This window comes from Mixophyes fleayi, chromosome 4, assembly GCF_038048845.1.
Source record: "Mixophyes fleayi isolate aMixFle1 chromosome 4, aMixFle1.hap1, whole genome shotgun sequence".
In the NCBI taxonomy this organism is placed as follows: Eukaryota; Metazoa; Chordata; class Amphibia; order Anura; family Limnodynastidae; genus Mixophyes; species Mixophyes fleayi.
This window is the reverse complement of record NC_134405.1, coordinates 25,911,292-25,935,883: the sequence shown is the minus strand read 5'-3', so window position 1 is coordinate 25,935,883 and position 24,592 is coordinate 25,911,292. Positions and strand designations below refer to the sequence as shown.

Genomic DNA, 24,592 nt, shown 5'->3' with positions numbered 1-24,592 from the left:
TCTGTCACACATACACAGTACAATGTTGTTGTCAGACACACACACTATAGTTGTGTCTCACATAAACAGTATAGTACAGTTGTATAGTACAGTTGTATAGTACAGTTGTATAGTACAGTTGTATAGTACAGTTGTATAGTACAGTTTTACACACACACACACACACACACACACACACACACACACACACACACACACACACACACACACACACACACACACACACACACACACACACACACACACACACACACACACACACAATGTCACTGTCTTTATCACACATTTGCTCCCACGTGTCTCCTCACATCTCCTTGGCGCTCAGCCAATCAGATGATGGAGGGCGTGTAAAGGTAACGGAGCAACCAATCGGCGGCCAGGGGGTGTGACACGGAGCTGCAGGCTCACGTGGAGCTGGGAATGGTAGAGACTGAAGTGTGATTACTGACTGCCAGAGGCAGCGCGGTCCTAGAGGTAGACGGGTAGGTGGAATATTCTCTTAGTGGTGCTGGCAGAGACAGTCCTAGATACAGGGGGAGCTGGCAGAGACAGTCCTAGATACAGGGGGTGCTGGTAGAGACAGGGGGGTGCTGGGAGAGACAGTCCTAGATATAGGGGGTGCTGGGAGAGACAGTCCTAGATATAGGGGGTGCTGGGAGAGACAGTCCTAGATATAGGGGGTGCTGGGAGAGACAGTCCTAGAGACAGGGGGTGCTGGGAGAGACAGTCCTAGAGACAGGGGGGTGCTGGGAGAGACAGTCCTAGATATAGGGGGTGCTGGGAGAGACAGTCCTAGAGACAGGGGGTGCTGGGAGAGACAGTCCTAGATATAGGGGGTGCTGGGAGAGACAGTCCTAGAGACAGGGGGTGCTGGCAGGGACAGTCCTAGATGTGGGGGTGCTGGCAGGGACAGTCCTAGAGACAGGGGGTGCTGGCAGGGATAGTCCTAGAGACAGGGGGTGCTGGTAGAGACAGTCCTAGAGACAGGGGGGTGCTGGTAGAGACAGTCCTAGAGACAGGGGGGTGCTAGTAGAGACAGTCCTAGAGACAGGGGGGTGCTGGTAGAGACAATCCTAGAGACAGGGGGGTGCTGGTAGAGACAATCCTAGAGACAGGGGGGTGCTGGTAGAGACAATCCTAGAGACAGGGGGGTGCTGGTAGAGACAGTCCTAGAGACAGTGGGGTGCTGGCAGAGACAGTCCTATATATAGGGGGGTGCTGGCAGAGACAGTCCTAGATATAGGGGGACATAGACATGGAAGCTATAGCCAGTGCTATGACTGTATTTTGGGATGCTGGGTCCTGTACACTGATGCAATGATATGACTTCTAGGTACCTCTATAGGGGATGCACTGTGACCACCTGTATATAAGCTCTCCTGTATACAGACCTACCAAGGATCCTGTCTGTGAGCTGCGCACATAGTAAGTCATTCTGATTTTTCATTACAATTATTGCAGGACAATGACAGGACATTTTTCATTGCAATTATAATGCTTGTTATGGGGACGTACTAAGGGGATGATCACAGCAAAGGATGAGCTGGATGAATGCTAAGATGACCTACATTGATTTGTTTTAGATGTCACTTTGTAATGTCTAATATTTGTTCTATTTAAAAGGGAAATAAAAGGTGCAGCTAATAGGTGTTTTAAGTGTGTCTATGTCCCTTATTTCTGCCTGTATTGTCCCAGAATGTTACCGATCCGTCATGTTTACCTTTGTGTGCAGTGTGGTCCATCTCACACCCTATTCTATCCATTCTGCAGAAGGTTCCCTCACCCAAAAACAACAACAAAAATTTGCATGTAATTACAGCTATGAAAATGCCATTTATATATATATATATTTCTTCATAATCTGTCTTCCTTTTTTTAATGTTCCCCAAATGTGCACTTATAGTTATTTTATTCCATTTATGTTTAGGTAAATGTACTTGTAAGTAAAGAAAATGTTTTTTGTCCCCCAACTTTGAGAGCATGACTGTTTAATTTAACATTTTTTTGTAACGAATGGATCCCTCAAAAGCAGAGGTAAGCTACGTTTAGCTCTTGAGCTGTTGAGTAACTACAAGTCTCAGCATGACTAGTTCCTCAACAGCGGGTGAGCCAACCCCCCTCAAAGTCTGCTTTGGGGGGGGGGGTGCTACACAGGTGCTTTAAACACCCCCCTTCTTACCAAACTCCAATTATTACTTCAATTCTCATCTTCAGGGCTCGGCCTTCTCCTCTCTCCTGTAATATGACATCCCCCCTCCTCCCCCCGTTCATTATGTCATGCCGGGCCCTGTTATATAACACATTACTGACTCGGATAACACAATATCCCAGACCTTGTGTGTACCGTGCATCATCACACACAGCTCCATGTTACCCTCTGAGATTTACCCAGATAATATTCCGCCAGGGAATTTGACTGACATTTGTAAATAATGCACCAGAGCTCTGTTACAGCAGAATACCTGATACAAAGCATCTTCCTTACAGCAATTTGCATCTCACCAGCCGAAAATTTCTGATAACTCCCAAGATTTTACACACCAAAAAAAATTTAATAATAAAAATAACCTTTTCTATGCTTTTTGCTCCATTCTATGCGTATAACCCAAGGTAAACTAGTCAGTAAAGCGACCTCCAATTAACCCCTTAATGCAAACATTTTATGCTTGCTGTGCATTTTCACCAGTTTTCCAATTTGCATTGTTACGCTCAAATTGAACGCTGGTGGATATATAAGCCCTTCCCACTGCGGCAGTGCCCGCCACAGCACTGATAACATACATTCTGACGCGGGCTGCATAGAGACAATTGTCCTGACCATGGCCTTATCAGTGAGGAGTTTGTATGTTCTCCCCGTGTTTGCGTGGGTTTCCTTCGGGTGCTCCGGTTTCCTCCCACACTCTAAAACATACTGGTAGGTTAATTGACTACTAACAAATTGACCCTAGTCTCTGTGTGTGTGTGTGTGTGTGTGTGTGTGTGTGTGTGTGTGTTAGTGAATTTAGACTGTAAGCCCCAATGGGGCAGGGACTGATGTGAGTGAGTTCTCTGTACAGCGCTGCGGAATTAGTGGCGCTATATAAATAAATGATGAAGGGGCGATACGAGGATGGGAGTGGTGGCCTTAAATCTCCAGAATAGTATTTTTCTACCATCTAGAATTTTAATTGGATTTAAACCATTGCAACAACTGTTATAGTTTAATAGAATTCTATTTGCTTACTACCTAGTTCTCTTGTTGTTATCCGTATTCTCCTACACTCCATCCACCTGTCTCTGACCTATTGAACGACAGGCCTTTTGTATGACGCAGGGAGTTTCAGCGCGCCTACACATGCGTGTGTCGGCCGTGTGTTTTGTTGTGTGACTGCGTGTGATTGTGGTTTCATTGGCTGTCCCATTAACCCAGCTCCGTTCCTGGGGGCAGGGAGAGGAGGAGAGGATGCTGTGAAGGAACCTAAGTGTAGGCTCGTGTCTCTGAGTGTGCACTTCCACCCCAGCCGTGCAGAGCATTGCGCCTCACCCCTTGTGATATCATCACATATCTGCCACATAATCTAAGGTCACACATAATGATGTCTGTACGAGCTTAATATATCTCTCCTTTATTATGATGGGTTATGTCATTGTCATTATTTGTATAAAACCCCTGCAGAATTGGAGTGTTACGTTTGCATTTTTGCGTAGGAGTGTAGGAGTGTGATATACAAACGGTGCAAAATTTTGGGCAGTATTGGTAAAAGGAAATTGTCTTTTGTATTTACCTTGTTATATGCATCTTTTCACACTTGTGTGTTTCTGGAAATACATTGTACGATTCATCACACCCCCTCACACACATATGTGGTGTCCACTGTAGTGCACAAGTAGGGACCTTGTCTAGAAATCACCGTAATTATTACAGGCCAGCCGTTTGTAATATCTTCCTCTATTTAACACGTGGTGAAAGGCAAATTTATGGCTTTTATTACAGCTCCGGGCCGTTGTTCCGGAATAGGCCCGCTTTCCTGTTCAGTAATAAGAAACATGTTTTTGTGGACATTTCAGCTTTTATATTCTTTTAAAGAGATTGATTTAAAGACTGGGGAGGGGGGGGGAAGCAATAAATGTTATATAATTAAATGGTCCTTTCATAGTTAGCCCAAGACCACTTACAAGGTCTGCTTTTCCTAAGAGCTGACTCTCCTGCTTCACCCAGCGTCATCAAGAATGACTGTATGGCTTGTTGTGTATTGTTACTAATGGATATCTAGTTTGGTTCTGTCCGTTAGTCGCTGACTAGGGATAAACTCCTCTTATAGCAGCAATGAAGAGCTTTTGTAATGATGGAATTCCCAAATTGTTTTATTTTATGCTTCACCCAAAATTCAGTCAATGTAAACCGAGGCAGGAGCACACAGTGGAGGCAGCCATTTTGTATTGGGTTGATGAGAATGTAGCTTATCCGTTCACTGAACCTCCGTGTTCATTGTTGCAAACTGTCTTCTTTATTTTTTCGTAGTCTTTCTAAATTAGGAGTTTACTCACGACTTCCCAATCCTCTCACAGATGCTGCCAAACCCCACAGTGCAATGTGCAGAATTGCTCCTTCTCTCTGTAGTTACCCCTTGTGGTCATGATGGACAATGTCTGAGCGCACGTCACCTGTTTACGCAGTGAGAGCGGTAGAATGGCTAAGCCTCAGTGTGAGGACGGATCTGAACAATTAGCCTGTTCTTTTTTTTTTTTTTTTTTTATTCCACGGTATTGTTCCTGTGTGTCGGAGGCTATTTCACAGTATAGGATAGACCTTTAGATGTTTATAAATAGACCAAGAGTGGTCAGAGGGACAGGATGAGATGTTGTAGTGTGGACGTTGGCCAGTTTCCAGCAGCAGTGCGTGGTTTTGTTTGGATACGCTCCTGTGTGCATTGCGCAGCTGATCGCTTTGTCGTGCTGGAGGCTTGAAATTTAGCTTACTGGGCATTTACGTTAAGAGTATATTGAGATGCTCATTTTCAGGGTGCATAGGAGGGCTTGATCATGTGATGGGGACATAGGGAAGTTTGGTGGTGGGGTGCACGGGGAGATGCACTTTCTGTGGTGAGGTGCATGGGGAGGTGAAATCCCCATGGTGGGGTGCATAGGGAGATCAACCCCCGTGATGGGGTGTATAGGGGTTCCGATCCCCGTGGTGGGGTGCAGAGGGAGGTCTGCTTCCTGTGGTGAGGTGCATAGGGAATTCCGATCTCCATGGTGGGGTGCATAGGGGGTTCTGATCCCCATGGTGGGGTGCATAGGGGGTTCTGATCCCCGTGCTGGGTGCATAGGGGGTTCCGATCCCCGTGCTGGGTGCATAGGGGGTTCCGATCCCCGTGCTGGGTGCATAGGGGGTTCCGATCCCCGTGCTGGGTGCATAGGGGGTTCCGATCCCCGTGGTGGGTGCATAGGGGGTTCCGATCCCCGTGCTGGGTGCATAGGGGGTTCCGATCCCCGTGGTGGGTGCATAGGGGGTTCCGATCCCCGTGGTGGGTGCATAGGGGGTTCCGATCCCCGTGGTGGGTGCATAGGGGGTTCCGATCCCCGTGGTGGGTGCATAGGGGGTTCCGATCCCCGTGCTGGGTGCATAGGGGGTTCCGATCCCCGTGGTGGGTGCATAGGGGGGTTCCGATCCCCGTGCTGGGTGCATAGGGGGGTTCCGATCCCCGTGGTGGGTGCATAAGGGGTTCCGATCCCCGTGGTGGGTGCATAGGGGGTTCCGATCCCCGTGGTGGGTGCATAGGGGGTTCCGATCCCCGTGATGGGGTGCATAGGGGGTTCCGATCCCCGTGGTGGGTGCATAGGGGGTTCCGATCCCCGTGGTAGATGCATTAAAGGACTTAACCACCTGTATTACATAACCACTCAGACTATTACAAAAATATAAAACAAGCTTATGCAAATGCAGTAATGGAAGAAGGCTCTGCTGTGATGTTTTAGCTGATACAGAGAACTCCTGACACTATCTACTCTCTCACTGTCTTGCACACTTTACATAATGTCGCTTTATATAATCCGCTATCATTACACCGCGGGCTGAGCCCCCCCAGCATTCCTTTATGTAAGGGGTAGTAGTAACCTTTATGTAAGGGGTAGTAACCTGATACATAGTGCAGGTATCCACAGCCAGCGGAGCGTGGGGGGGTGTTCTCATCATTATCCTTTATCCTAAGGATTAGATCACCTGGAGGATCCCACCGACCCCTCCCCCCCCTCCTCCGCTGCCGCTAGATTTCCACTTCTGTCTCTTTCTGCCTTATTCTTCCTCCTCTCCCTTCCTTGCTGTCTCTCTCACCCCTTTCTATGTTTACTTTCCCTAGAACACTATGTCCTTGGCACACTACCTCTGCCTGTCTCTGTCTGTCTGGGTGTGTCTCTCCTGAGAGCAGTTTGTACTCAGTAGTTGGCAAGAGAAGGGTTAAAGTGCAATACTCTAAATTTGCTCTGGTACTCTGCTTGTAATAAAGTGTTTGTCATGTTAAATAACATTAGCATTTACCAAATGTGCATCATAGATCAAAACCATATTATTTATGGTGGGATCCAGGAGTGAACATATTTGGTGGGGGGGTGTGCGGACGCTTTGCCTGTCTCTACCTAGGTGTTAGGTTTGTTCTGCTCTATGGCCCTAAGGGGTTAACTGCAGAATAATCTGCTAGCCCTTAGGATGTAAGCTCACATGAGCAGGGCCCTCTCCCCTCCTGTCTCCCTACCTGTTCTTATGCTCCGTGTTTATTGCATTAGCCTGCCTGGAGTTTCTGAAGTATTGGTATTTTTATTTATTGTTTTGTACTGTTTCACCCTGTATAGTCTACTGTTTGTGCTGTGTACGGCGCTGCGGAAACCTTGTGGCGCCTAACAAATAAAGGATAATAATAATAATAGCCTGCGACAGGAGAGAGGGATGCTCTGCGCCTGGAAGCACGTCGCCTGCGGGGCTGATGCTGTTTGGCGCTTCGGCAGAGGAAGGGTTAATTTTATATACAGGAGCATGCTCCATATTTTGAATGTTATGCAGGAGCTGCTCTCCGATTGGCCAGCGACCGTTTCCAATCAGAAGGCACTGGTGGGTGGATGAGGGGGGGGGGGGGGGGGGGGGAAGCAGCACTGTGTTCCACGTGTGGGGCGATTACCTCAAGGGGCGGGACGGGTGACATCACTGGGCAGGCAGCCTATGAGAGAGGGCCGTGGGAGGGGACGGCAGGAGAAGGGAGCTGGGAAGCTGAAGGTAGTGTAATAGATGGGAGGACGACTTGAGGGAGCGAAGAAGTGACACACGGCAGAGAATGAGACGGATAAGGTGAGGAATAGAGCGCCGGCTGGGAATAAAAACCTGGTGGACTGCTTAGACTACTGGGCGAGACAGAAATGGATTGCATCTGATAGACTGTGGTGTGAGAGGGTCGCCCTGAGTGGTAGAGACCGCTCTGCTCCTGGGATGTTAGACATGGACTGAAAGAGAAATGGCACGAAGAGCGAGAGTTGTGTATCGTATATACATCCGATGGGCTTCCAGATGGTGAGCTGTCGATGGTTTATGGGAGAGGAACATTGTATCCCATGGCTGGAGTGTGCGGGACTGGACCGTACATCTCAAGAAATGCTTGAGCTGTGTGACGTACGGACTGGGGGGGGGAGAGAGTTGTGAATGGCGTAAACTACGAGAAAGAGTCGGAGAGTTGTCCGCAGATGGATATAGAGTAGCTTTTATTTGTTGCCTTATGACAATTAAAACAGGTTGAGTACTGTAGTTCTTGAGAGGGTGTGCATCCTAGAGGCAGAGAGACCTGTACATCTAACAGACAGTTAGACTGAGAGAGAGACTTGTGTTGGCTGACAGAAAGTGCTGGCAGAGAGATGTGCATTCCCTAAAGAGATCTGCTTATCTCTGTGTATCTCCTAGACTGAGAGAGAGAGAGAGGTGTGCATTCTAAAGAGTGTTGGATAGAGTGCTGCACTGTGCATTCTATAGACGTACAGAGAGAGAACTGTGTATCCTATAGGTTGAGAGAGCAGGGCGTCCTGTAGGCTGTTGTGAAAAAGGGAAACTTTTCAGTTTTTCTCCTAAGATGCTGCTTGGTTTAGCCTCATTCATGGCTTATTCATGAGAGTAAAGGGAAATTGTCCCTGCTTTTATTACATGTGGCACTTTTCAGTGTTTTGAAACCTTTTTTTTTTTATTTTTTTTTTTTATTATTTTATACTTAACATTGCTTGAAGTATGCTGAGAAATGCCCGTCAATGTGGAAGTGCATTTTGCTCCAGAAACCAATGCACTGTGGCGGAAATCAGGGCGCGATGGAGGCTTTCGCTCTGTGCCTGAGCTGTTTTGCGCTTTGTGAATGTGGCCCAGTGAGAGTATTGTTTATCCCATAGACCAATAGAAAGAGAACTAACACAGAGAGATTGCTGTGCACCCTATAGGCCAGTAATTGGCAACCTGATACACATCAGGGGCTGTATGGGTGGCCCTCTAGCAAAAGAGAGGAATTGCTGTGCATCCTATAGGCTGACGGAGGGAGATTGCTGTGCATCCTATAGGCTGATGGAGGGAGAGGGATTGATGTGCATCCTACATCCAACTGGCAGACTGGTGGGTTGTCATCGGCGATTCTGTAGGACCAGACAGTCATTACATACATTAATACGATAACCATGAACAGCAACATGAAGACAGTTAAGCATAACAACAAATACATGAATACAATTACGTGTGATATGACAAGGGACATACAAAGTAGACGGATAGTGGACGAACATGAGACATAAGGTAGACAGGACCCTACCTGTGAGAGCTTATGTTTTAGAGGGAGGAGGTATAGAGAGACCATAGGAACAAATGGGGCACTAGTGGAACATGGGGAACAGAAGAGGTAGATGGAGTGGACATGAGGGTCTGGGCGGGGGTAGTATAAACAAATGAGAAGAGATTACTTTTTAGGGAGTGTTTCAAGGATTGTAGGTTAAGAGAGATTGGTAGGGAGAGGCATGGAGTTCTATAGGTGGGGAGCAGCGCATGAGAAGACCTGGAGACCGGAGTAGGAGGGGAAGTGAGGTGAAGATCTAAGGTTGAGTGGAGTGGCCGAGAAGGGGTGTATCTCGTGACGAGGTCAGAGATGTATGGGAGGGGGGCTTTGTAAGTGATGGTGAGCAGCTTGAACTGAATTCTGGAGAGGATGGGGAGCCAGTGAAGGGGTTTACAGAGTGGGGCAGTGTGGGGAAGATTAGTCTAGCCGCAGAATTCAGGATGGATTGTAGAGGGTAAAGGTGGACGAGGGGGAGGCCAATAAGGAGATGGTTACAATAGTCAAGGCAGGAAATGATGTGCAAGTGGACCAGGCTTTTCGTTATTTTTTGAGTGAGGAAGAGGATTATTTTGGCAATATTGCAAAGAAGTAGGCGATACGACAGCGAGGGTGACCCACAAACTGGCAGGTGGCTATAGGCGACTATGAAATATCTATGCATCCAGCTTAAAACTAGTTGATGGCACCCACAGTAGAGTCAACAAGTACTCTCCAGTCCTGAAAGATTTTTCCCTGATGATTACTACGTGCCTGGCTGTTATTGCAATCATTAAACTGGTTTATCCTGTACTCTTGGGAACATCGTGTCTCTGGGACATGAGGGCGTGTTATTTAGGTATCCTCAACTCGTTGGGTTAGGTATTTCAGGATCTATTATTCATCTTTACAATCGTCTCACTTAGGACATTCTATCTTAGTAACATTACTAACAGAGGCTACAATTATTGTTTTGGAAATACATCTGTGACTGGATCACTTATAAATAATTTCTGGTATAAATTTACTTAAAGGAAAAAGCGCAGGCCGCTTATTTATATAATTGCACATGCACTTATTTTTTGATATTGTGTATATTTTGTTAAGGGAAATCTTTAATTTCTGAGACCATTGGAAGAAATTTGTTTCTTGTTTAGCCTTGCCAGAGGAGATGCATTATTTCTTAAGGTATATATCTGATACAATAAGCCTTTGTGGATGGATGTCTTTTGTGTATTGTGATGTGGGGAAATGGCTTGTTTGGGAATGTGTATTATGCAACTGCCTGAAGAAAGTATTCATGTTAATTAGACCCTTTGACTTGCTAGTAGATTTCCTGCCTCTGAAATAAGATGCAGGAAATCGCAACAAATCACAGATAAGTGTAAATATTGTTAGCTTTGAACTGCATGTAAATCCATGTTTGGATAAACAGGTTACATCCTGATTCTAAAAATAGCTCAGACCTCGAGGGGGCTGGCTTACCCAGTAAAGCTGTGTTCAAATGTGTATAAAAACAGCACTGTTGTGTATTAAAAGTTGTTCTTCTGATTTCACCTTACCTTTAACCAGTGTAAGAGCAAATAAACATCACTTGCTTCAAAGACCTGCTTGAAAATATCTTCCATGCTGAAAATCTTGTGACCTACAGATTAGACCCAAAATCTCAGAAACAGTTCCTGACTGTTTCTGAGGTTAGGACTCAGCTTTTCTGGTACCACCACTCTGCCTGCAGCTCTGGTCAGTGTGATAGGCCAGGGGGGATCCATCCACAGCAACCCTGATCCATAGTAAGAGTTTAGGAGTACCAGCCCAGGTACACCAGTAACGGGGTACACTCACAGCGTCAGTTACCCAGAAGAAACCCGGTACTGGATCCCGGTAAGGAGTCCAGTGGTGGCAGCATTTGTAAGAGGGCGCATTTGGGATAACAAAAGGGAACGGTGTCAAAGTAAGCCCAGCCGGTTCCCAACAACAACAGACAGGGTTGCATAGGCAGTACATCCTGTCACAACATCTGTCTATAAAATGTAACATTACTAATAAAGTATATAAAAGTAGGACTCAATTATAGAGAGTTCTAAATCTCTAGTAAACATTATCCAAACCTGAGCATGATTATGTCTGATAGAAATGTGGGTTTATATACTTGAACTTTTTTTGCCTTTTGAGATCTTTTCACACTGCTGTGAAAAGGAACTATTCGTAGGTACAGTCTGCAATAACCATGTAATCTATATAGGCATTTTGTTTGAATTATTTCCCTTTCTGTTAAACTAGATCTCACACGTCCTCCCTATTGCATGCTTTCCTGTGGCACAGACGTGAGTCCCGACACAGGTTGGGAGTCTCTGCTCTATAGAATTCAGTTGTGGCAAAGACCCTGGGAACTGCAACGCCATTGCCTCCAGACTACAGGTCTGGAACCTCTACCAGAGATGTCGCTGTGTGATTCAGACATAGACAGATGTCTGCATTTCATGCATAACATACATATCATTATTATGAAACATTGCACAACTCGAACCATCGCTTACTCTATAATCAACATCGGATTATATAACGCGCTGTAGTTTACAACAACATTCACTGAAAACTATCCTGTTGCAAAGGGCTCACCATCGGCTTTAAAGGGGAACAGCCTCTGAATGCGTTGTGTGTATCGTTTTTCTAATTGTCATTTATTGAACATGACACACCTTTAAGAGACACAGGTTGATTTTTATCTGGGACCCTTGACCTCTTGTCTGAGCCTCCTTGACACGTCCTGTGGTGCCTAGACCTGAGATTAAACCACTCAACACAGTTGTCGTATTTCGGAACTACAGCCGCAGGTCCTAGGTAGAGCACCATTTCCACAGCACAACAGCAGCATAAATCTCTATAGGTCGCAGAATAACCAGGTGTAAGCCCCCCCCCCCTCCCCCCTCACAGTGTAAGTTCATGATCCTAAACTTCTGGTGTGCAAGCGAGCGCTCTTGAGTGTAAACATGGCCATTAAGCGAGCATGTCTTGCACAAGTGAAATCGTTACTGTTATTACTGCAATAGATTTCTCTGTCACCTGATTAATTAAAATGTTTCTCCTAATATACTGCTTGGTGTCAGTAGCAGTGTGATAGGTTAATAGGATAACTAAGAAGTCTATAATCTTCTGTTTCTTGCTCCTTTCAGATGTTTTCTCTATTTAGTGACTATTTCTCTTTCCATATTTTTCTCCTTTCTACTCCAGGCCGTCTCCATTCTATATCTGTTCTCTGGTTCTTCACGCCACTGACTTGCCCAGATGGAGGGGATGAGCGGGTCGTGCGAGCCTCCACCCTCTCTCGGGGAGAGGGTGAGGAGAACGCGGGGCAACCGGGAGATGGAGGGAACCCAACAGGATGAGACAGACACCAATAGCCATGGTTCCAGCGGCAACGAGTCTAACGAGAACGAGTCGCGTCAGAGTCGGAGCTCCCACAGCAGTTCAAGCGGCAACGGCAAAGACTCAGCCATGCTGGAGACAACTGAGAGCAGCAAGAGGTGAGCCCGAGAAACGGTTGAGAAGAGGAAAGCCTCAGGAACATGGTAGCAGAAAAAGTGTTGACGATGTTTTCTCTCCACCCACAGCACAAACTCTCACAGTCCCTCCCCTCCCAGCAGTTCCATTGCTTATAGTCTCCTGAGCGGAAGTTCCGAGCAGGACAATCCCTCCACCAGTGGCTGTAGGTAAGTCTACAACTACTTTGTAGTGAGACATAGAACAGGGTTGAACGTGGTTGAGATGGCCCAGTCACTTCTCCTACCTCTCCAATTGCTCTTACAAGCTCCTTGTCCCCCTCTTTCTATATCCGTGTCTCACCTTTTTCTTTCCACCTTTTCTCTTGTAGTAGTGAGCAGTCCGCCCGGGAGAAAAATCAGAAAGAACTGATGAAGGCCCTAAAAGAGCTGAAGATACGTCTCCCATCGGAGAAGAGAGGGAAAGGCAAATCGGGGACTCTCGCCACCCTTCAGTACGCACTCTCCTGTGTCAAGCAAGTCCGAGGTGAGTAGACGTGATAGGGGTTATAGCTTGTGGATGGGAAGATAAATCTCCACGGCGTGTGGTTGATGTTTTGCAAGGCTTTCTCAGCAGCAGATTGACATTGAGCTTCCACAAGTAGTGCTTTTGTTTAGTTAGCTTCAGCTTATTTTTTTTACGTCTGGGTCTTTTACTTTGATTCCCCGGATATTTACCTCTTTTTATTAATACTTCTATTTTGTACTCTCAGCCAACCAGGAATACTACCAGCAATGGACCATTGATGATTCCCAGCCCTGCAGCTTGGACATGTCCAGCTTTTCCATTGAGGAGGTGGAGAGCGTCACATCGGAGTACACCCTGAAAAATCCAGTAAGTGGCACCACAGCTGTTGTGTGACAAGGTCATAACGAGTCTCATTGATGCACTGAATGATAAATGATCTGGTATTTTATGAATGCTAAAGTGGAAGTGTACACTCAGTGGTATAACCAAGGCCCTCTCTTTCTCTTAGGACACCTTCTCCGTGGCTGTCTCTTTCATCACTGGCCGCATTGTCTACATCTCCGAACAGGCCCCTCTCATCCTTCGCTGCAAAAGGGACGTGTTTAAGGGGGCAATGTTTGCAGAGTTTCTCGCCCCACAAGACGTCAGTGTCTTCTACGGTTCCACGGCCCCTTACCACCTCCCGTCCTGGAGCAGCTGCAGCTCTGGAGGTAAGACAGATGGAAGGAGCCTTAATCCATCGTCATGGAGACACAGGTAGATGTGGCGGAGCTATGAGTCTGTCCCTCCCCCTGCAGGGTGACACAGACAGAAGGGAGCTATTAGTCTGTCCCTCCCCCTGCAGGGTGACACAGACAGAAGGGAGCTATTAGTCTGTCCCTCCCCCTGCAGGGTGACACAGTGACACAGACAGAAGGGAGCTATGAGTCTGTCCCTCCCCCTGCAGGGTGACACAGACAGAAGGGAGCTATGAGTCTGTCCCTCCCCCCTGCAGGGTGACACAGACAGAAGGGAGCTATGAGTCTGTCCCTCCCCCTGCAGGGTGACACAGACAGAAGGGAGCTATGAGTCTGTCCCTCCCCCTGCAGGGTGACACAGACAGAAGGGAGCTATGAGTCTGTCCCTCCCCCTGCAGGGTGACACAGACAAAAGGGAGCTATGAGACTGTCCCTCCCTCTGCAGGGTGACACAGACAGAAGGGAGCTATGAGTCTGTCCCTCCCCCTGCAGGGTGACACAGTGACACAGACAGAAGGGAGCTATGAGTCTGCTCCTCCTCCTGCAGGGTGACATAGTGACAGAAGGGAGCTATGAGTCTGTCCCCGTGCTCTGACACTCCATTCTCTTCTTACAGAAACTGCAACAATGGACTACACTCAGGAGAAATCTGTGTTCTGCCGGATCAGGTGGGTATTGTAAAATAGGGGACAGATAGATAAATAAGTTGACCTTTATTTATTATTATTTCATACAGAGAGGAGAGATGTACTGCCCCCTTTTTACAGAAGGAAAAAAACATGATCACATATCGCTTGTATATAAAGAAATAGTGCATATCTATCACACTGTATATACAGAGAGAGAGGACAGACTGATCTATCACACTGTATATACACAGAGAGAGAACAGACTGATCTATCACACTGTATATACACAGAGAGAGGACAGACTGATCTATCACACTGTATATACACAGAGAGAGAGGACAGACTGATCTATCACACTGTATATACACAGAGAGAGAGGACAGACTGATCTATCACACTGTATATACACAGAGAGAGGACAGACTGATCTACCACACTGTATATACACAGAGAGAGGACAGACTGATCTATCACACTGTATATACACAGAGAGAGGACAGACTGATCTATCACACTGTATATACCCAGAGAGAGGACAGACTGATCTATCACACTGTATATACACAGAGAGAGAGGACAGACTGATCTATCACACTGTATATACACAGAGAGAGAGGACAGACTGATCTATCACACTGTATATAAAGAGAGAGGACAGACCGATCTATCACACTGTATATACACAGAGAGAGGACAGATTATGTAAGCCCTATATACACCCAGAGATGAGGGGGGGGGAGCTGTACCACGCTCCGGAAGTCCCTCTCCCCTCACCTCGCTCATTAAATCTCTGCTCACACAGCTGTGACACAAAGCCCCCTTTAATTAACATCCTGACACATCTTGCGTCATCCACCCACACAACACACCCCCTCTCTGCAGAATCCCTGTGTGTAACCCTTTCTCCGAGAGGATTTCCGCATGGCTTGCATTAATAACCTGTGTTTACTCTATATATAGTATACACATGCTACGTAATAGGCAAGCACTGAACCTCTGTACTGCTCGTCCTTCTCCGGCTCTCTGTACTGGAGTGGTGGCTCGGTCTGCAATTTGGACTGATATTTTAGAAGCTTCCGGCTGTTATGACAATCTGTCATTATAGCCTTGCTGCATCCATGAGCTGCTTCTCTCCTGGTAGAGTAGTTGGGGCGGAGGCAGGCAGCAGTCCACCTCCGTGCCCGCGCTCTCTCAGACGAAGGTGGCCTTCCAGGGAGTAAGGAGAATCTACGTTTCCTCAGCAGGGCTTCTTTGTGAAGCCTTGTACAATAAATGAGAAGAAATCTTGAAAAATTGATTTTTGTTCTTTTCCCATTACTTGACACCCCTGGTGTTAAAGAAATCTTATGCATATAGAAAGGCGGCAGCTGGAAGTAAACCCCATCCCCCCCCCCCAGAGACAAGTGGTCTGTTACACAGTGTCAATCTTCAAGGTGGCCGCCATGACCATCTGAGGTATCTGGCCAGGTCCACTATAGACTGGGTTTGGTCTCCTGAACGCCTGTCGTATGTACCTACGCGTTTCGGAATTCATTAAACGCGCAATGTCACTTAGAGTCACGTACACAAAGTTTTCAGCAGATGGAGATTACACAAAATCCTCCCAGACCCCAATCTCTCTTTTCTACTCCTGTGTCCACAGTTTGTCACCCCACAAATTCCGCTCCACACCGTATTGAACCAATACACATTGCCCCACCAAACAACATCTCTCCTCCATAGCGTCCCCCATCCCCCCCCTTGTTGCTGTGGTCTCTCCGGCTCTGGTCTTATTGCAGGTGTGTGTTTTCAGTGGGGGCCGAGAGCGGGATACGAACATCCACTATCACCCGTTCCGCCTCAACCCGTACCTGATGAAGGTGCGAGATTCGGACAGCGCCGATGGGCAGCCCTGCTGTCTGCTTATTGCGGAGAAGATACACTCTGGATACGAAGGTGAGAAAACAGAGAGGGAGACTAAAAGGGGGTCCGTGTAAGATGTGAGGAAGAGATAATGGTGGGAGAGGATTGTTGGCTGGGCCTGTTTGAGGTTTAGCCTGAAGAGGCCTCTGCCTTCGATGTAAGGGGAATTTGGCATCAGTGCCAGCTCCATATGGGGTAATTTGGGAATATTTAGAAATAAGGGGGTGGTTGAGGCGGTGTTGTAATCTATCTGTCTGAATGTACCCCTTCTTCTCCCTCAGCACCTCGAATCCCCCCAGATAAGCGGATATTCACTACCAGACATGCCCCGAGTTGTATGTTCCAAGAGGTGGATGAGAGGTGAGTGGGCTCCCCCGCCTGTGTGTGTGTCTGTCACCGTAAGGACCATTGGCCGATACCTTCTACCCTTTTTGGTTTTATTTTGTAGGGCTGTTCCCTTACTCGGGTACCTCCCGCAGGATCTCATCGGGATGCCCCTCTTGTTCTTCATCCATCCCGAGGACCGGCCGCTCATGCTAGCAGTACACAAGAAAGGTAAATAGAAGTTATTAGTACGATATGTATGGGGCGAGTCTTGAACAAATTAAAGTAAATGGAATGTGTTTGTAACCAACGCTGTCAAGAGGATTTCATCTTTGAAGATCCAGAATTCCGACTAGATGGGTTAAATGGTCTTTATCTGCCATCAAGGAATCTAGTTTATGTATAACTGACCGTCTCCTCTTTCTTCCCCTCCTCACCCCCAACAGTCCTCCAGCAGGCTGGACAATCTTTTGACCACTGTCCCATCCGTCTGTGCGCCCGCTCCGGAGCGTATGTGACTGTCGATACAAGCTGGAGCAGTTTCGTGAACCCGTGGAGCAGGAAGGTTTCGTTCATTCTTGGGAGGCACAAAGTTCGCACGTAAGTTCTACAGCAGAATCCCCCCCATTGCCCCTCTTTCGGTTGGATCTTCACAACAAAGGTTCCGACTCTGCTGTTCTGTGTACAACCAGTAAAGGTTCCGACTCTGCTGTTCTGTGTACAACCAGTAAAGATCTAACAATATGAAATCATTTGCGAGAACTGTAGCTTGAGGAGACAAAAGTCCCATTTTACCAGGGGCTTTGAAGCGAAGATCCTTTTTTTTTTTTTTAGATCTTAGGACCAGGTTAATAAATGTTTTTGCTTAGGAGACATAACTTGCTGGTGTTTTTTTCAACTTGATCTAGATGTCAGTTCAATGCTTCTTGTAGCCTGGAGTAGATCTTGATCCAAGGGCCCCTTGGAAACTGCTGGATATTTTGTTTTGCCCTTAAGCTGGCCATGACTAGGTTCCTTCTCTGTATACTGTCTCTCACCCAGTCCATGTATCGCCCTTTTCCACAGGACTCCTCTAAACGAAGATGTCTTCACCGCCCCAAAAGGGGCAGAACTGAAAGCTCTGGACCCCGATATTCAGGAGCTGTCGGAGCAGATTCACCGGATACTGATGCAGGTACCGAGCAGTCTGTGATCTACTGTATGTGTGAGCCCAAAGCCGGGTGTTTGTGTGTCAGAGTTGTTGCGTTGCTCTGTGTGTGTTTGGCCGGGAGTTGGCTCATCTTACCTTTATCTTACAGCCGGTGCACAGCACTGCCCCCGGTGGTAACGGCAGCGGTGGGAGCAACGCTTCGCAGGAACCGTTTCACTGCAACACGTCATCTAGTGACAGCAACGCTATGGTCACTGAAGAGGGGAGAGATCCCAAACCTGTAAGTGGGGCAAATCAGCCTGATATGGGGGGGGGAGGGGGGAATAATAATCCTCTGCAGGGTGAACACAGACAGAAGGGAGCTATGAGTCTGTCCCTCCCCCTGCAGGGTGACACAGCCAGAAGGGAGCTATGAGTCTGTCCCTCCCCCTGCAGGGTGACACAGTCAGAAGGGAGCTATGAGTCTGTCCCTCCCAGTGCAGGGTGACACAGACAGAAGGGAGCTACTAGTCTCCCCCTCCCCCTGCAGGGTGACACAGTCACAATGAAGTGTTTGCATTGTTCCAGCAGATGACCTTCCAGGAGTTCTGTCAGAATGTGAATATGGTGAAGAATCAGGGCCAGCAGCAGTTCCTGGGATCCAGAGTGATACGTCCACGCCAGAGAGGTCATTTTCAGGGTAGGTCACCTCCTCACCATGAGACACATAAATGTTGGTCTGGGTACGGGGTATAATCTGACATCGCCTCTTCCTCTCCCAGCTCTCGCTCCTCCTCGCACAGTCCGTTCAGCTGGTGTACACAGCACTCTGCCTGACACTGTGCCCCCCCGAATCCCGAATGTGCCAGAGGAGCTGGCACGAAAAGAGACCTCAAACTATTCTTATCAGCAGATCAACTGCTTGGACAGCATCATCCGGTAAGAAGTGGTCCTCTGCCGACCTGTCTTTAACTCTTTTGTCTACTTAAACTTTGCCTCTCGACTTTGTCCTCTGTCTTTGTCCGATGTGTTTCCTTCTCTCACACTCCCTATGTCTCCTCTCCAGCTACCTGGAAAGTTGTAACCTCCCCAGCACTGTAAAAAGAAAGTGCGGCTCCTCTTCCTACACCTCATCTACTTCCGAGGAGGAGAAGCGGGGAATCGAGGAAAGTGACAAGGACGGTGAGTCCCGAGACGCTTTGGACGTTGTTGATGGGAGGTAGTGGGCATCGTAGATGGAAACGTTTTATAGACTCTGTCCTATAGATCTGTTTCTCTTCACAGATCGCTCAACTGGTCCAACTCGGCAACAACACCTGCCTCCCCCACCCACTCCGGTGGGTTCTTCTCCTCTGCCTACTCTACCCCTGAACAAGGCGGAGAGTGTGGTTTCCATCACCAGCCAAGGAAGCTTTAGCAGCACAATCGTCCATGTAGGAGACAAAAAGCCTCCAGATTCGGGTAAATGTTTAGACTTACTATATCGATAAAGGGTGGAGACAATGCCACAAGTTTGGACATGGTGGAATCTTCTCTTGACGTCTTCATATTTCGTCAAATAGAGTCCTTAGGTGTTAATGTCTTATTTGTTTTTTTTTGGGATGCATCGTTTGCCTTGACTTGTGAACTAACATGTTGCCGTTCCTTTTGTCCCCCTCCGTGACTGCCTCTTGGATATTAAATGCAGTTGAAATGGTGCCTCTGGAGGAGTCTTCATGTCCGACAGCCCCCGCACCACCGTTGCGTCCGCTGGGTCTGACCAAGGAAGTTCTGTCGGCCCACACTCAGCGAGAAGAGCAGGCCTTCCTTACCCGAGTACATAATCTGAGCCAGCTCAGGGTTTTTGACCCTCTACCTACTGCTATATGGGAAGAGCAGGATCGGCGAGACCGGAGAGGTCAGTTCTTTAGTAGTTTGTGGTTATTTTGATGAATTTGTTCTCACGGTTGAGGTCCCTAGTGGGTTTTGATGCGTTATTCACGCTTCCTTCCTAAAAGTGTCCTCTATCCCTTCCCTGGCAGGCGGTAAGAATTCACGCTCCCATCTACGCCATCATACCTCTGCTAGCAACCTACCTTCCTCGTCCAAGGAAGGTACAGACGGAGGGGGACGTCGAGGCAAAAGTCGAAAATCGAAAGCCAAACGCCCAAAGCAAGGCAAACATCTATCCCCCAGCTCCATACTGACATCCAACCATCCAGAGGCTCCTCTCCTTCCTCCTTTGCCCACAGTCATGCCTGGTTATCCCCTTCCTATGTTTCCTTCCCAGCCAACCCAGGCTCCTGGTCCAGAACCTACTCCACCACTCCCTACCTACCCTCTTGTCGCGCCCATAGTGGCACTGGTGCTCCCCAACTATCTCTTCCAACCTCCCCCAGTGGCGCCACCTTTTTATCCCGGAGTGTCCGGGTTTCCTCCTTTTTCTCCTACTGCTGAAGCTCCAACGCCTGCCTCTAATGCTCCACCTCCAACCCCTGCATCTCCCGCACCCGTTGCCACTTGTCCTCCTCCTTCCCGATCCTCCACCCCTCCACAACGTCTGTTCCCATCACGGTGCAGCTCCCCTCTACAGTTAGACTTGCTGCAGCTGGAGGAGTTACCGCAGCTCGGTGTCCCAGCAGCAGGAGGAGGGGAATGGGAGCTGGAAGAGGAGGGAAAAGGAATAACCCTGGAAAATGCTACCGTTGGAGGACCCGATGAAGGGTCGGGGAGTGGAGAAGACCGACAGCCTGACAACTGCATGGTAAGTTCAGTTCTTACCTCAAATCTTTTATCTCTGTACCGTATGTCCGATTGTCCCTCCTAAAAAGCTTAATCACCACGTGTCCTCTGTCCCTTTTGTCCAATAACTTTATCCTGCCACCTCTTTGCTTCATGTCCATCCGTCTCTCTTGTCTAAAAACCCAACTCCTTATGTCTCCGTATCTCAGGGGGATCAGCACGAGTCCTCATCACACAACGATGCTCTCTCCAGTTCTAGTGATCTTCTCGATCTGTTACTCCAAGAAGATTCCTGCTCAGGCACGGGATCTGCCTCGGGGTCCATGAGATCTAACGGGGGCAGTACTTCTGCTTGTGGCACTAGTGAGTATTATTGGCCGAGATGCACGGACCGAGGGCAATTACGAGATGGTAGTATAGCTCATGTACAGTTCCACTGGCTGTGACCTCACACCCATGTAATAATATTATTATTATTATTGTTATTATGACCTCATGTTCCGCAGCTCTGTATAATCAGAAATTACTTTTTATTTTATTTTTGGAAAAGTTTCATTACACTGTATATACAACACAGTACTGCCCACGTAATTATGAAAGCCATATCTCAGTAAATGCTGAGTTTGTAGATACAAATCAGTAAACAATGGCTATAAAAAGTATTCACCTCCTTTTGGCAATTTTCACATTGAAAGTGGGCTACCACTGATCAATACAAAATCCACTGTAATGTCCAATTTAAAACAACTGTACAGCTTTTTATGAATTGCAAGTAAAATACAGGCAATATAATTTATTACATCGTAATAAATATTGGCGGTGGTCAGTTACGATTTTCTAAGGTCACTCAATTGATTGGAATTCACCGGTATCCAATGAAAGTATTTTAATTGATTTCAAAATAAATACGCCTGTCTGAGATGTCCCACAGTTCGTTAGTGCATTTGCAAATGAGAGCTTCACCATGAAGATCAAAGAACATCAGAAGTGATTCCAAGAAAGGTTATTGAAATGCACCAAACAGCAGAGTATGAGAAGACTTTAGACTTGGAGCATTGAGTCCATTATAAAGACGTAGAGAGAATATGGCACAGCTGTGAATTTGTGTAGAATAGACCATTCTCCAAAAGTGAGTAGGACACTGAATAGATGAGCCTATGGTAACTCTCACCGAGTTAAACTCTTCCATGGCAGACATGGAAGTGGACATGCTGCCTACAGCAACCAATCAGATTCTAGTTATCATTTATTTCGTACATTCTACAAAATGACAGCTAGAATCTGATTGGTTGCTATAGGCAACACCTCCACTTTTTCAAACCCGCAGTTTAGTAAATATACCCACGGATGTGCAAACCGGCAAGAGACTTCTCCAAAGACTCACCGATTTTACCAAGTATTAAACCCCCGTGACTACTTATGCAATAAATTGTCTTTTTTTGTCTTTGTAATTATTAATACGTAAACAATTATTTTGTGACGATCGGTGGTAAAAACTCCTGAATAAATCCGATTTCATTCCATGTTGTAAGAAAATAAAATGTGTGAATTGGCAAACCGGCTAAATATTTTGTTAGTCATTGTAGAGCAAAGACTTATCCTTAAAATAAAATCCCTTTAAATACCCTCTAGGGAGCAGCGAGAGCAGCAATACCAGCAAATATTTTGGGAGCATTGATTCTTCCGAGGCTGAATTAAGAGTGAAGAAGGCGGAGAGGGAAGAGGCGGAGAGGAAGGTGATCAGATACGTCATGCAGGACCCACTTTGGTTGCTGATGGCCAACGCTGACCACGAAGTAATGATGTCCTACCAAATGCCCTCAAGGTTAGACCGTTAGGTCTTTCATGTTTATGTATTTGAGGCGTCCGTGTAGTTCCATCTTATTAAAGGCTCATCTGACTGGTCCTCACAGAGACGTGGAGAGTGTCCTTCAGCAAGACCGGGAGAAGCTCCGACAGCTACAGAGGAACCAGCCCAGGTTCAGTGAGGAGCAGATGAAGGAGCTGGGGGAGGTCCATAATTGGGTCAGAAGAGGTCAAACACCCAATGTCTTCAACATTACCGTGAGTATATACGTGGGTATGGGTGTCTCGCAACCTCTGGCTATGTCACTTCCAAACTCTAACTGCCTTTTTGATATTGTATTATTTGGGCACAATCTGATTGTCTTCATGCTCAAGAGCACCCCCTACAGTACATAAGATGACACTACACCGCATTACATTTCAGTAGAAGCCTCACCAGATCTGCATATACTGTACATCCAAACCGCTCTGTACCATGCTTTTAAAGCACATTCCATAGCCTACGCACATTGGAGGCAGCCATTTTGTTCATTATCATGGATCCTGTGCTCAGGAGGCCAGGAACCGCACTCAGGTACTTTGTCCAGGTGCTGTCCCTCATAATCATCATCACTGATTTATATAGCGCCACTATTTCCGCAGCGCTGTACAGAGAACCCATTCACATCAGTCCCTGCCCCATTGAGGCTTACAATCTAAATTCCCTAACACACACACACGCACACTCAATTTTGATAGCAGCCAATTAACCTACTAGTATTTTTTTGATCATGCAGTATTATTACAATAGTTTTAGGACTCCAAATAGTGGTAACTTTTGACCAAGACATATATTAGAGATGGGAGTACCCTTGTTTTTTTTCCACAATATCTGCTCTGTTTTTTCCCCGGTTTCGCTATAACATTCCTTCAATGTCCTTATTGTCATCTCCAGTCCTGCACAGGCTGCTCCCCGGATTCACCCAATTATGACGAAGACCTGGATTTATCGATAATGATGGAGGAGGGAGGGGAATGTACAGTAGGGAGGGAAGAGGTCAGAGGGGAAACTGTAACTGGCTGAACGTCACCCATTTTCTCAGCTCATCATTGACAATCCCAAGCTGCCTTACTTACAATCTTTCCGCAATGATTCATCCTAAGAGACTCACTGGAGTGCTCACGCAGCGTTGCTTGGAGTGGGCGGACACACTTCATCTCCTCCGCTCTGGATAATCTCGGGGAATTGACGTAGATCTTCTAGAACTTCTAATTCAGTCTATCGTCGTCATCGTGTGCTACAAAAACATGGCTGCTACCTGTACCTGCACATTTGAAGTATGAAAGTGACTCATTCTAAATACATGATGGATGTTTATTTTCTCTATATATTTTTATAAACTCTTCTAATTTATCATGCCTGCGTGAAGGTCGAGGCGGGAGGGCCTGGTTACGTCCTTTGCAGGGGTATGGGTCAACTGTGCATTGTCCGCTGTTTGTACAATTTTGTAAATAAAGATCTCCTGTTGTTGTTTTTTTTATTCCTTAAAAGTGCAGAGTGTTTTTTTTTCTGCCATTGTTAATGCACTGAATTTAGAAACTTGAATTTAAGGGTAAAGTCTCAGTCCACACTCCTGCCACGATGACCGAGAACTCATTTTTCTGCCGGAAATGAAGAATCTCCCCCAAGTGCTCTGCCTTTTAAGACTATTGCATTGACAATCAGTATTTGGAGTAGCGTTTAGTGCATATGTAAATCAGTCCTATGGTCTAGCACTAGGAGGTGTCATGATAACTCTCACAGAGGTCGGTACTATACTGAGTAAAGGTAATTTAGCTCTACCATCGAGTACTTTTATCATAAGCTGTAGCTGGTCATAGGGCCACTCGCTTTGTTGGCGAAAGACTGGGTAGACTAAGGTCCGTGTTGATCCTCCAACGGGGGATATGGTCCTTGGCTCATTCAGATACTATTACTAATTTGATATCACCCACCATATCAGACAGGGATGTGTGTGTCCCCATAACCAGCTTGATGCCCACTAATCCCATCATCATGTCCATGAATGAAGTTGACGGAGGACGGCTCTTTAAGGCCCAGTAGTAAAACGGCTGCTTGGCCCCAGTGCTGATGCTCTGGATCTGCTCTAGTTTGGCCACCTTCATATGTGCAAATTTGAGTAGTCATGGTCCTCTTGTGTAGGTCTACTGGCTGGCCCATCAAGATACAAAATATACTGAGAATACTGCCCCATGCAATTAGTCATCTTGCAGACGAGCAGACTTACTCAACCCAACCCCAGTGATTTGTAGACATTGGCATGTTCGATGTTCACGAATGCCTTCAATTTTGGAAAAATCCCTCTTATGATGTCCTGTGTATCGTCCTGGGGTGATGATGCCAACTAGGAAGCGTAAGGAGGGTCTAGTGAGCTTGAGTAATCCTGATCGCAAGTGAAGGGACTCTATCAAGGACCAGAAAGAGCTACCTAATGCCCTTAGCCTCACAGGAGGTTTTTCAGCCTTTGTTAAACTCATAGTTAAGTGGCTCCACAT

The 24,592-nt window shown here is 46.9% G+C and overlaps 1 protein-coding gene across 4 annotated transcripts; it reads left to right on the top strand.

The window, feature by feature from the left end:
- The first annotated feature begins 404 nt into the window (after positions 1-404).
- On the top strand, positions 405-23,587 carry PER1 (period circadian regulator 1). 4 transcript variants are annotated; one of them, XM_075206482.1, is made up of 24 exons: positions 405-482; positions 1,334-1,425; positions 12,033-12,325; positions 12,413-12,511; positions 12,673-12,827; positions 13,054-13,175; positions 13,318-13,519; positions 14,163-14,214; positions 15,968-16,110; positions 16,359-16,437; positions 16,526-16,632; positions 16,848-17,001; positions 17,467-17,575; positions 17,700-17,831; positions 18,119-18,230; positions 18,313-18,469; positions 18,597-18,712; positions 18,815-18,991; positions 19,218-19,427; positions 19,552-20,273; positions 20,461-20,614; positions 21,884-22,076; positions 22,165-22,315; positions 22,992-23,587. In XM_075206482.1, the coding sequence occupies exons 3-24, from the start codon at positions 12,087-12,089 to the stop codon at positions 23,118-23,120; spliced, it is 3,714 nt and encodes a 1,237-aa protein (XP_075062583.1). In that variant the 5' UTR covers positions 405-482; positions 1,334-1,425; positions 12,033-12,086; the 3' UTR covers positions 23,121-23,587. The 4 variants fall into 4 exon arrangements, with proteins under 4 accessions (XP_075062583.1, XP_075062585.1, XP_075062582.1 ...); XM_075206484.1 differs by lacking the exons at positions 405-482; positions 1,334-1,425 and adding an exon at positions 7,213-7,318 and having other exon boundaries at positions 18,122-18,230; XM_075206481.1 differs by lacking the exons at positions 405-482; positions 1,334-1,425 and adding an exon at positions 7,213-7,318.
- Positions 23,588-24,592: the final 1,005 nt, after the last annotated feature.

What these genes read in the sequence shown, in the direction of transcription:
- PER1 (XM_075206482.1), top strand. Translation starts at nt 12,087, where the DNA reads ATGGAGGGGATGAGCGGGTCGTGCGAGCCTCCACCCTCTCTCGGGGAG. An exon ending in CCAGAGAGGTCATTTTCAGG is followed by an intron (nt 18,231 to 18,312) that starts GTAGGTCACCTC and finishes TTCCTCTCCCAG; the next exon opens with CTCTCGCTCCTCCTCGCACA. An exon ending in GGATCGGCGAGACCGGAGAG is followed by an intron (nt 19,428 to 19,551) that starts GTCAGTTCTTTA and finishes CTTCCCTGGCAG; the next exon opens with GCGGTAAGAATTCACGCTCC.